General features: G+C 36.3%; 1 protein-coding gene across 2 annotated transcripts; it reads left to right on the top strand.

Moving 5' to 3' along the window:
• The first annotated feature begins 509 nt into the window (after positions 1-509).
• LOC105172674 (exocyst complex component SEC10b) lies at positions 510-11,977 on the top strand. Of its 2 annotated transcripts, XM_011094212.3 has the most exons (25): positions 512-804; positions 2,345-2,440; positions 2,551-2,799; positions 2,875-2,949; positions 3,066-3,167; positions 3,365-3,415; positions 3,500-3,605; positions 4,226-4,342; positions 4,441-4,532; positions 4,921-5,086; positions 5,170-5,246; positions 5,934-6,032; positions 6,116-6,206; positions 6,746-6,831; positions 6,968-7,141; positions 8,039-8,092; positions 8,220-8,348; positions 8,517-8,609; positions 8,698-8,844; positions 9,014-9,111; positions 9,338-9,422; positions 9,893-9,951; positions 10,556-10,654; positions 10,754-10,837; positions 11,498-11,977. In XM_011094212.3, exons 2-25 carry the CDS (start codon positions 2,345-2,347, stop codon positions 11,574-11,576), a joined length of 2,508 nt encoding a protein of 835 aa, XP_011092514.1. In that variant the 5' UTR covers positions 512-804; the 3' UTR covers positions 11,577-11,977. The 2 variants fall into 2 exon arrangements, with proteins under 2 accessions (XP_088742062.1, XP_011092514.1); XM_088885936.1 differs by lacking the exons at positions 10,556-10,654; positions 10,754-10,837; positions 11,498-11,977 and adding an exon at positions 10,415-10,445 and having other exon boundaries at positions 510-804.
• The last annotated feature ends 876 nt before the right edge of the window (positions 11,978-12,853 follow it).

Below are 12,853 nucleotides of genomic sequence, written 5' to 3'. Positions count from 1 at the left end.
ATTTTTCATCTATTCTTTATAGTAAGTTGATTAAAATATCCTTGTGGACTAAATTATATCTAACTGGTTTGATTTTTTTAAAAAAATGATACAGAGTAAAATTGACAATTTCAAATTTTTATTTAAAACTTAAGTAATTTTATCAAATATCAATGATACTAGTAATTTTTTAAATAATGAGAAATATTTATAATTAGACAGTATATGTGAGAAGTTGGTTGTAATTTACGTGAATAAATTACGGATCAAGCTTTACTTTCAGTTAGATGGAGAATTGTATGTTTTTAGACATTTATTAAAAACTTTGGTAGTCAATCTACAAATATGTGAAATTTTGGGCACCTAATAGCAATTGTACTTTAATGTAAGGACCAGAACGTCATTTCCACGACGGACAACGGGAAGACGACGAAGCAAAGCAGTAAGTAGCTAGCTTTTTACTGCAAGGTTTTTCCCGTCTGGTAAAACTGGCTTTGTTACTTAAGAACAGTAAATCCTTGAAACCGCGTTCGTGAACTGAACTTGGCCCAAAGCAGAAATTTAACTGCAGATAAAAAGCTTCTCTGAGTGCTGAATTACTTCTCTTGTTTGTGAAATCGTCATTTTTTGCTGTAAATTTTTGTATGATTTCATCGTAATAATAGAGTCGAAATATATTCCGCGATCTGTACAAAGCTTTGCCTTTCCTCTCTCTCTCTCTGTCTGTCTGTCTCCGTCTCTCTGGAAGACCGCCATAATTCTTTCGTGCTCTGATTTTGTCTCTTACAGGGAGCTCCGCCGTTGTTGGTCCTTGTTTCTGCCGAGGTGACTTTTCTTTTTCTTTTCCTATGTTTCATTTGTGTTGAATTGATGGCTTTACGGTTACTTTGATCAATCATTCTCTGTCACATTCGGAATCATTCAGTTAGTAATTCGATGAGGAGTTCATGATTTAGCTGGACTTTTTGCTGCATTTATGGTTTTTTGTTTGAACTTGTTTCGTTATTCTGTTCATGATCTAAACGATGACTGTAAGGCTCTGGTGGTTTTTAGTGAAGTAACTGTGAATTTTGCTAGGTTATATGACAAGCTTTTGGTGAATGGTAATAATCAATCTTTTAAGTTAGGGCGGAGGGTTTTACTGCTCATTTTTGCGGTTGATTTTTGTCGTGATTCACCTAGGTGTTAGAAGTGGAGAATTTTCTACAGGATAAATACTATAGCAGAACTTGTTGAAGGATTTGTAATTTCTACAGATGACAAGAAATCGAGTAGAGAAAAGAAGAAGTTAACAGCTCACCACATGCAATAGACCCTATCACTTATCGTTTTTGCTTGTGTATGAGAATTGAGCCTAAACCATTTGCTAGCGGTTACATGTATCTCTCTCTGTAGTTGTGTGTATATATGTGCGTATCTTAACTTTGCTGGCTGAGCTTTATGAATAGACATTGATAAAGTTGTAGTATATTAGATCAAAATTTAAAACTGAACTCCCTTTCTCTCTCTCACTCTCCCCTTTCTTGTCAGTCTTTTCTATTTCTTCTTGTTATATACTTTTTGGGTCCATGATCACGGACAAGAATTGGCTTTTTCATGTTAATTAATCTAGTCATAGAGACCGTGGGCATCTTGTTATCTTGGTGGAATAGACTGAAAGATTGCCTGATAATATACTTTTAGAGTTTATTGTAATAAGGTGCAGGACTGCATTTCTTGAAAAGAATTAATGGACTAAGCAATTAGACATTTAGCTTGGATTCAGTCTATTAATCTACTTTAGATGTTGAATTGAAATCTAACTGATTTACATTTTTAGTTCTTACTATATGGGGTTATATGAATGGAAATACATTCTTGCAGGCCCTGTTTCATTTATCAGTCAAATTTTGGTTCAAATTGCCACATTGTTTTGATTTTAACTCCTGTTCACTATCAAGTTAGTAAAAAGTTTCAGACTCGACATGCAGTATTCTACGGCGTTCTAGCGTTTTTTAAAATTATCCGCCTTCAGCCTTCTGCAAACCAATTTGTAGCCTCCACTTTAGCATCCTCCACATTTCTGATTTTACGTAAAATAGGGAACAAAACTGAAAACTACTTTATGTGGTTCATAATTTCAATTTAAACAGTTGTACCTCTCAATTTTGAGCTGTTCCTTCAAAGTTTGGAACTTGCTGGCTACTGCATTATGTGGATGCGGGATGCATGCAGATCATGAGTTCATATGTTTGTGGTCAACCAGAAGTCATGGTGCTACGCATTTTCAACTTGATTAAGTTGATTCTGATTGGACATCTTTTATTTAGTTTATAGTTTCAAGTTATGGGTGGTGAAGGCTTTTGATATTTTGAATTGAACTCAGATGAAAGAGACTAAAGGTGGGACAAGGACTGATAGATTTTCTAAATCTCCATCAGCTGATTCCGGTCCACTTGTTTTAGACATTGATGATTTTAAGGTGATGCCTCAAACTCTTGTGAGTGTGTGCGCGTGGCCGAATCTGTGTATCTAGTTCGACTTTACCCATTCAGCTAATTATGCTGCGATCTGCTTGTCTATATCATGTAGGGTGACTTTTCATTCGATGCCTTGTTCGGAAACTTAGTTAATGAGCTGCTGCCTTCTTATTTAGAAGACGATACAGATGCTACCGATGGACCTGGTGCAAGTGATGCTATGGCCAATGGTCATTTGCGAACTCCTTCTGATTCTGGAAAATTAGCACAAGGGCTATCAAGCCCGTTATTTCCTGAAGTAGATGCTCTATTATCTTTGTTTAAGAATTCATGTAAGCAGTTGACTGACCTTAGGAAACAGGTAAAACTTAACATGATCTTTTCAGTTTTGTGTTACTTGCTGGATCACCTTTCTAATATTGATGCCTGCCTGAAGATTGACGGGAAGCTCTATGATCTCAAAAAGGAAGTTGCTGCCCAAGACTCTAAGCACCGAAAGACACTTGCTGAGGTTAGTTAGACACTGTTATGCACATATTCCTTTTAATTACTCTAATGGCCGTACTACCTATAGAATACTTTTGATATCCTACTAATGATCTTGGTTTCTTTTCCATGTATATGCAGCTGGAAAAGGGTGTTGATGGTTTGTTTGACAGTTTTGCAAGGTTGGATTCACGTATATCAAGTGTTGGCCAAACTGCTGCTAAGATAGGTGACCATCTGCAGGTAAAGCTTGCCATAGACTATATTTTGTTTCTTCCTTTAGTTTTTTTTTTTTTTTCTTGAAATTTATTCTGCGTAAAACTAATCCAGAACCTCATCCCTCTTCTTTCTCCCCTAATGCTATTTCAACTTATTGCCTCAATGATTTATTCCCAGACCCCAATCTTGGTTGATTTAAATTTTGATATTTATTTTTTCAGAGCGCTGATGCTCAGCGAGAAACTGCCAGTCAAACTATTGATCTCATTAAGGTAAATACTTGATAAATGGGTTTAAAGATATGACAAGCAATGTTGTATTCCCCATAAGTGGCACTAAGGAATTGTATCCTGCAGTACTTGATGGAGTTCAACAGCAGTCCCGGTGACCTAATGGAACTGTCACCTCTATTTTCTGATGATAGTAGAGTAGCTGAAGCAGCTGCAATTGCACAGAAATTGAGTAAGATGTCCTTTTCCTGCTGGACATTTTAGCATCATACTACCCTTGGTATTTCTGTCATACTTTTACAATTCTTGGTATTCTGTTAAATTGTGGTGCGTTTCACAGAAACATGTGATTTTATATCAGTATCAGACACTAGGGACTAGACATCTCAATTCTGTAAGTTTGTGTATTGTATTTGCTTTTTACCATTTTAGTCCTGAAGGCTCAAGTGGTGAGTTGATTCTGATCTGATACAAGCCATAGGGTGTTTCTTTTGGTAACCTTTTGTTCTTCATCAAAATCTAGCTTAACTGCTCTAGCAAATTGGATCCACTTCTGTATTTCTTGATTCTACTGACAATTCTTGCCGCGTTGAAGCTTTAGTGCTGATAATGCTGATTATTGTCTTAATAATTGTTTTCAATAGTTACACCCAGTAAACTACAGCTAATGGATTACTCAGAGAATTTGCTATTGAATTCTGAAAAAGGACATAGAAGTAGAAGAGTGATAAGTACATAAGATGAAAGACATAGTGAAAATTGATTTGCAAATGCACGAGCACTTCCTTGAAGCAAATACCGCTCTTGGTGTATTTGATTGTAAATACGTGAAAATAACAAGCTCTATTTTAGGATCATTTGCCGAGGACGATATTGGAAGACAAGGCATTACTTCATCAGTTGTGGGGAATGCAACAGCAAGCAGAGGATTGGAAGTGGCAGTTGCTAATCTCCAAGAATATTGCAATGGTATGATATGTCTCATTTCTTATTTATTATTTTAGCATCAATAAATATTGTTAGAAACCCTAAGACTTATGTTTGCTATTCCGCAAATGCGCATCCAGAACTTGAAAACAGATTGTTGGCCAGATTTGATGCAGCATCGCAGAAACGGGAATTGTCTACAATGGCAGAATGTGCAAAAATTTTGTCACAGGTAATTTGGTAATTTATGTGCCAGATTATGTGTAGCTATCATTGTGCTGCTAAACTTATTCAGTATTCATATCAAGGAACTAAAACCCATGATCTTAAACAAGGAATAGTGGTCCTTTTCTAAAGATTATTTATTGTACGGATAGGGTCGTTTTTCTTATCCCCCTTCCTTTTCTCTCATTTGGTAATTTTTTTGGGTGGCGGGCAATGCTTAGGCAGCTCTTTATATTTTTATTGAATTATATGTATAGGTTTGTGTTTCGTGAAAACTTTCCTTTCAGCATATTGCTTCATATATGCTGACTGGATTCTCTAAGAAATAATGAAACTTTGCTGTTTGTCATATTTGTTAAAAGTTTACCGTTTGACATGTTACTTTTGGAATTCAGTTCAACAGGGGTACCAGTGCTATGCAACACTATGTGGGATTACGTCCGATGTTTGATTTGGAGGTTATGAATGAAGATGCCAGATTGGTTCTCGGTGACCCCGGTTCTCAGCCTAGTCCTAGCAATGTTGCCCGTGGACTCTCTTCATTGTACAAAGAAATTACAGGTTTGAATCAGAATGACTCAATTGATATGATGAAAGTTGCAGGCTTTGGAATCTTTCCCTGATTTAGTATGATGGGCTTGCAGACACTGTACGGAAAGAAGCAGCAACGATAACAGCAGTATTTCCTTCACCAAATGATGTCATGTCAATATTGGTTCAGGTATTCCTGCATATCTGTTCTATTCTTGCATTTGATAGGCCTTGGCATTCTGTGTTCAGCGTTCAGGTTGTTCCACATAAGCATCAGGGTCGGATGCACCATTTGATATTTTCTGAATTTTATACCTCTCATTTGTACAGAAGAAAAACTGATATGGAAGTCCTATTAAGAGATTTATATAGGTGGTTCAGCACTAACTCTCTAAGGCCAGATAGTAACATGATTTCTGGAAGAAGAAATAAGACCTGACAACAATAAAACCCTGCATCCTTGAAATGAGTAAATGTCTCTATTGGCAAATTGTATATGAGAATGCTTAATACAATATGCAAACTTAAGCAAATCAAGAATAATGTTCATAGTCACGCAAACAACCAAAGCTCTCCAAACTTTTCCCAAAGAGGCAAAATTCTGTGTACTTAATATGTTCCCTTATTTCGTTGTTCCCGTATGATCCTTTATTGGAAGCATCCGACCCAACATCTTGTACCAAACTTATATTTTGAATTTATGATTAAGTAAATAACACCATTTGTATGCTTTTCCTTTCAAACATCTCACTCCAAGTCTTGCAGGTTCTTTTCTATGTTCCTTCTTTGCATAGAGTTTAAGAGGATTTTAGTGGGATGTATGAATACAGTGGTTTCGAGATTCATCTTTTACTATTCTTGATATTTTTCCATGCAGCGCGTTTTGGAAGACAGAGTTCCTAAGCTCCTTGACAAGCTGTTGGTAAAACCATCTCTACTTAATCCACCGCCAATGGAAGAAGGGGGACTTATATTAGTGAGTTCCATCTGCAGCTTCTAACTGCTCTTATGAATTCAATATTGAGCTGTTTTAACGCAGCTTTGTTTTATTCTCCTCAGTATCTTAGGATGCTAGCAGTGGCATACGAGAAAACGCAGGACCTTGCTAAAGATTTAAGTGGTGTGGGATGTGGTGATTTGGATGTTGAAGGTACAGATATGGAATTTCTAGATACTTATTAGTCAAAAGGCTTCACCACAAGAATTGAACTTTTTTGGTGATCTGATGCTTTATTCAGCAGATTCACTTCACATATAAATTGTTCTCCTGATGATACAAAAATTTAGTTTTATGTACTTATATGATTTACTAATCATTTGGTTAAATTTCCTATGCACTATCCATATTTTGAAAAATCGAAGTGTCAATACTTACGAAGTTGGGGAAAAAGTATGATAGTCAGAAGCACATATTAAGCTGTCAATTCTTGCGCAAATTATGACTATGTTGATATGGTTTGAGTATGGGAAACTTGACAAACACCCCTTTTGAAGGGGGAAAAAGGAAAGAAACTGAGTGGACATTTTTTGTATCTTTTCCTAGCAAAGCAGAGTGGAACAAACTCTCTTAGCAGTCACTGTTGACAAGTGTTTGAAATCTTTATGCTCACATGACTTCTGAACAAGAGATGTGGTATTAGCAGAGTGTTGGAGGCATTTACATAAATGTTGTTTATATGTCTTGTTCAGGCTTAACAGAGTCACTATTTCTTCCCCATAAAGATATATACATAGAATACGAGCAGGCTTCTCTCAGGCAACTGTATAAATCAAAGGTGCAGTCAAAACTGTTGATCTCTATTTCTCCATCCTCTCATGCACTTTAGCCTGGTAGCTTTTACCTACTACAATCGACATGACAAATTGCTTTCCATGAATTCTTTTTCAATGGGAAAAAATGATATTGTGCAGATGGAGGAACTACGTGCTGAAAGCCAGCAGTCATCTGAATCAACGGGGACAATTGGGCGTTCAAAAGGAGCTTCCATATCATCTTCCCAGCAGCAGATATCCGTCACAGTGGTTACTGAGTTTGTACGCTGGAATGAAGAAGCTATATCTAGAGCTACTTTGTTTTCATCACAGGTATATATGCTTTTTGTGTTGGGTATTTTGAGGTTGATGATTATTATAACTAAGTTTAGCTAAAATTTGGAGTGTAACCTTGAGTCTGGCAATTCATTCAAGTTGGATATAAAAGGTGATTTTCAAACTAGTATTATGTAGCCTGAATAATTGCGTAATGCATAGAGCTCAACTAGGATGATTGAAGTCAGTTCTGTGTATTCTGGTATACAGATTCCTCTAGTGCTGTGATTGGAGTTTATGGAGTTGTAGCTTACTTTTTCTTCTTTGCTTCTTTCTCCTTACTGAGAGGGTGGGGCATGTAAGTCCCTGTCTTTGGCTGGGGCTTCCTATTCTTCTAGTTCTTGTGTATATCTGGAAGAAACATATCCATGTGCTGCATATTGGGGATCCAGAATGGTGATGATTGCTTGTAGCATAGTTTTGCTTGCCACCTTCAATCGAGAGGCTATGTATCTTTGTTTGCATCCCCTGTTTTTATCTCCTTTTGTTAGCTTCAGTTTTATTTTGCAACCAGAAAAAGAGCAAAAAGAAAAGATGTTGGCACCAAAAAACCATGATTTTCTTCAAAGATTAAGTTCCTGTTAAAGTGATTTATGAATCTTCACATTCCTCAGTGTAAGTCTATAGTTAGTTTCCATAGGTTCATATCCCTGATTCTAACTCATATTCTGTTAGCTTAGATTTACTTAATAACCAGAAAGCTGATAAATCAATAAGTTGAGGACCACATATGTCATGACTGCATTATGTCTTCACACTTGAGTCTCTGTCACCTTTCATAAAAAGAGACTTCTGGTATGAGTAATTATATGAATTTTGGCATCACACATTAGTTTGAATAGGTAATTGTTTTTTCATGGGTTCATAACTTAATGAAATCTCTTCATTATGCAGCCTGCTACCCTTGCCGCTAATGTGCGGGCTGTTTTCACTTGCCTTTTGGATCAGGTAATTCGCTCCCCCCCCCCCCCGGCTTTTGAGTTTAGCACCCTCCTTCCATATTCTAGCGCCTTTCTTCTTGTATACTTCTAGTGACTATGATTTGGCCGATTTTCATTCTCTTCACCATCTTCAGGTCAGTCTATATATAACAGAAGGTCTGGAAAGAGCTCGAGATAGTCTGACTGAAGCTGCATCATTGAGGGAGCGATTTGTATTGGGAACTAGCGTTAGTCGAAGAGTTGCAGCGGCAGCTGCTTCAGCTGTACTGAATCACTTCATATCTTTTGTTTTTATTTCACTTTACATCCTTTATTTATAACCTCTAGTGTTTTGCAGAATGTGTAGTCTGCTAGACAAATTTAAGCAGCAGACTTCTTATTATATGAAGATTAGTAAGTGTTCAGTTTGAGATCTTTATTGTCCTATGTAGGCAGAAGCTGCTGCTGCAGCTGGTGAAAGCAGTTTCAGATCTTTTATGGTTGCTGTACAGCGCTGTGGAAGTAGTGTTGCTATTGTTCAGCAAGTAAGTTTTGCTGGCTGTTATATTGTTCCCTGATGATGTTCATCAGAATTGGGATATATTTCATTAGTGTTGCACTCTTATCGTGCAGTACTTTGCAAACTCGATTTCTCGACTGTTGCTACCTGTGGATGGTGCACATGCTGCTTCCTGTGAAGAAATGGCCTCAGCAATGTCCAGTGCTGAAGGTGCCGCCTACAAGGGGCTTCAGCAGTGCATCGAAACAGTGATGGCTGAGGTTTGTAACTAAGGTTTCTTCCTGTGTTTGAAATGCTGAATGAGACATTTCCACCCTTGCTATGAATTTGAGAGCTGGTTGCACCAATCTGCTTAAAATTTTGATGTCTCTCTCTAGCCTCCTTCCATTACTTGGATTTTTAAGTACTTGACCCTTGAAAATCTTGAAGGTTGAGCGATTGCTATCAGCTGAACAAAAAGCAACAGACTATCGGTCACCTGATGATGGCATTGCTCCTGATCACCGGCCAACAAATGCCTGCACAAGGTGTGAAATTGGGTCACTTCTAGTTTTTGCTATTTATGAAATGATATGAATCAATCAAAATTTTGTTTTTTTTAGTGCTATGTTTCATGAATCATCATGTGGTAGCATTTCTGGATTTCCATCGTGGATATTTTTCTTCCTTTATTTTCCTAATTTATCATCAAACAACATCACCACATATGTCCACTCATAATATTACACTTAGCACGTCTGTTTCTCATACCAGGGTTGTTGCTTATCTATCCCGGGTGCTTGAGTCCGCTTTCACAGCCCTTGAAGGCCTTAACAAACAAGCATTCCTAACTGAGCTGGTACGGTACTTTCTTTTGAGCAATATAGGGTTCTGGTTAGCAGCATGGTTTTCAGTTGCTACCTAATGTTAGTCCACTGATCTATCATGTTTAGAAAGATTTCCTTCATGGCTTTGTCATGTCTCACCTTAAGTTATAGAGTCATTGAGATCCTTTCCTTAAATTCATTTCAAATACAAATCTCCCATCCAAATATAATATTAGGTAATTCACAAGTATAATGTGAGGCTTGTTCTTCCAATTGAACTTTACCTCGTGAATCAATTGATGGTTATTATTATTTTTTGAACTGTGTGCTACAGGTGAAACTATCCAGTATTCACCAGAAAAATTAGTAGCCTATATTTGAAGCTTCATCGACTAATTTGACATTTAAGCAAATGATTTAAATGGAAATTGCAGTATCATTGGACAATCTGAAGCTTCTAACATAAATGGGATTTTGAAATAGTAACTTGTGGAATTTTCAGGGAAATCGCCTGCATAAGGTGCTGCTGAATCATTGGCAGAAGTTCACTTTTAATCCGAGGTAATTCCTGATCTATGTGTAGCTTGCAATTCAAGAGCTACCTTCTGGTTGCATACTTGATGAATACACTATTCAAGACCCCTAGGCATGAATCTGCATTACCCCCTTCTGTCTTCAAGGGAAGCATTCCCTTAGCTCACACAGTGATCAAGATCAAATGCTTTCCAAAACAAATGAGATACTGAAGAAAGGCATCAATTATGTCAAATTGAACCTGAAATCTTATAGGAAGGGAAAATAATCAGTATTATGTTAATGTTGCTTCAAGAATTATTTTCTTGTTGCTGTTAGCTTGAGTGAGAAGAGGTGCAAGTTTTTTTTTATCTGAGTGTTAACTACTACATCTGTAGGCAATGTTCTTTCGCATTAATTCCCCTTCCACCCATCATATCTAAAAATTATCTTTGCTTCAACGAAACGACAAGAAAAATTATAACAGATTCTGGTTATATTTACCTTGCAGATTAATAAATGGCTAAATTCAGTTTGATGGTTTGTTGAGCCCATTAACTTGGGGAAAAAAAAAAGTAATTCTAGCTTCCCCCTCTCTGCTGCTTTTTGAAACTATACTGCCTCATTTTTTTCATGTATGTGACATCTGCAGTGGAGGGTTACGGCTTAAGCGTGATATAACAGAGTATGGGGAATTTGTTCGCAGTTTTAATGCTCCCACAGTAGATGAAAAGTTTGAGTTGCTGGGCATGTAAGTAACTTCATTACATGTTCACTCTATCCTACAGAAAAAGGAAGCAAGCTACGATCTAATACTTTTGTATTGATTAACTGCCATAATTATCTCCAGCATGGCCAATGTCTTTATTGTTGCTCCTGAAAGTCTGTCAACTCTATTCGAGGGAACACCAAGCATCCGAAAGGATGCGCAAAGGTAGAACTTTTCTCCATCATATCTGCACCTAAACATTACATTAAGGGGGTGTTTGGCTAAGCTTATATAAAATATTTTGTATGCTCATACATGTTATGACATTTATTTAGAGCTTAGTAGATGTTACATCTTATTTTAAAATAAGTTATGTAGTGTTTGGATAAAATAAGATGCAACCTATTACTCCATTTTGTAATTAATTTGAAGGAGTTTGACAAAATTTTAAAAACAAGTTAAGAACTCTCTTTTTTTTTTTTTTCCAAAACGAGCTTATAAGTTCTTAGTATCTTGCTTTTGGATTTTATAAGCTGTTTTTCTAAAAAAAATTATCAAATGTTTTGTAATATCTTATTCGACGTCAAAAACATCGTATAAGATGTTCTGAAGAAGCTTACAAGCTGACCCTAACACCCTCTAAATATGGCCCAAAACTACACATGCACATGAATACCTGCATTTGTTATTTATGCACTTTCCATTGGAGAATCTCCAGAATTCTCGACCACTTTGTGCAGTTACTGCCTAAATTTGTGAAAACTTGCTGATATATTTGATTTAAGTTGCCATACTTCCTATATATATACATATATTCTTTTATTGGTCTTTCCTATCACTCATTATTTGTTTGTATCATGACAAATTGGAATGGCTGCAAATCAGGTTCATTCAGCTCAGAGACGACTACAAAAGCGCAAAGCTGGCAGCTAAGCTCAGCTCTCTGTGGCCTAGCTCTAGTTAATGTGGAAATGGCCTCCTGCCGAAGTGAATAGATATCTGTGTACCATTGCTTAGCTGTTCACAGAGTTCTCCACCCCATGTAGGAAAGCTAACTGTGTTTGTGTGGAAGCGAGCAGCCATGTAGTTTTGCGAGGTCAGCCACGAGCATTCGTTCGTACTGTGAATCGTCTCTTCTGTTGTTAGAAATTATTTCTCATTCATCATCTTCTAAAAGAAGTCATGCGTGTAGACTATTTAATCTACAGGGTGTAACTCAGAAGGCTTGTATTTATGTGTTGATAATTACTTTGTATGTATGTAATTGCTCTGCGAGTAGTGTTGTAAGATTGAGTTACGGGCTTGCTAATTGCGAGTGCAGAAGATATATCCTCTTCTGAAATGCATCGGAAGTCTACTTTTAAACTGTTGATTATCATATTCTCTCTGCCCTTTTTTCTCTCTTGGGCCTTTCATTTAGGGTTATAAATGACTTGAATTGAACCGAACACATTTTAAAATTTTTGTTCAAGTTTGATTATTAAATCTAATAAATCGAATTTGAATGAGTTTTTATCAATCGATTTTATTCAATTATCGAATAATTTGATTTATTAATTTAAGTTGGTAGAGCATGGGGTGAAACTACAAGTCAAATCCACTGGCAGTTTTCTCGTTTTGCTTTCCATTAAAATAAGATGCCATTGATTGGTCGAAACATAAGAAAATGAGTTTATGATAAAAAAAACCATTTATGGAAAGTCGGTATCATGCCACCTTGATATTACGTCATAGCCTTTTAGCCTAACACCAATTATATTCACAAAACAAAAATCCTTAGGAATCTACTAGAAACCCATCAAACTAACAAACCATAATTTCCATAACCCCCAACGCATGTGTAATTTATATTACTTTAACATATATGTGTTGTCAAACTTATTATATATCGATAATCTATAGACATTTTCAGTTCAAAGTTTCATAATCTGAACACCTCCTCTGCAATATAAAATATTTATTTAGTTCCCTCAAAAAAACTATTTTTTTTAAGTTCAAGTAACGAATCATTATTTTTTAAATAAATAAATTATAATCATCAATATTAAATATTATTATTAAAGCATAATAGTATCATACATATTGATGAATTTATAGTAATGAAACCTCAATTTCATTAATTAAATTAGACATGATCAACTTATTTCCTTCAATTGAAAACTGGTCCCCACATTGCTTCGAAAATATACAAGTGAGTGCATGCGAACGTGGGGGGTTGAATATTTGCTTATGAACTACAAA

This window comes from Sesamum indicum, linkage group LG10 (assembly GCF_026168435.1).
Source record: "Sesamum indicum cultivar Baizhima isolate 11 linkage group LG10, ASM2616843v1, whole genome shotgun sequence".
Taxonomy (NCBI): Eukaryota; Viridiplantae; Streptophyta; class Magnoliopsida; order Lamiales; family Pedaliaceae; genus Sesamum; species Sesamum indicum.
This window is presented reverse-complemented; position numbering and strand designations above follow the sequence as displayed.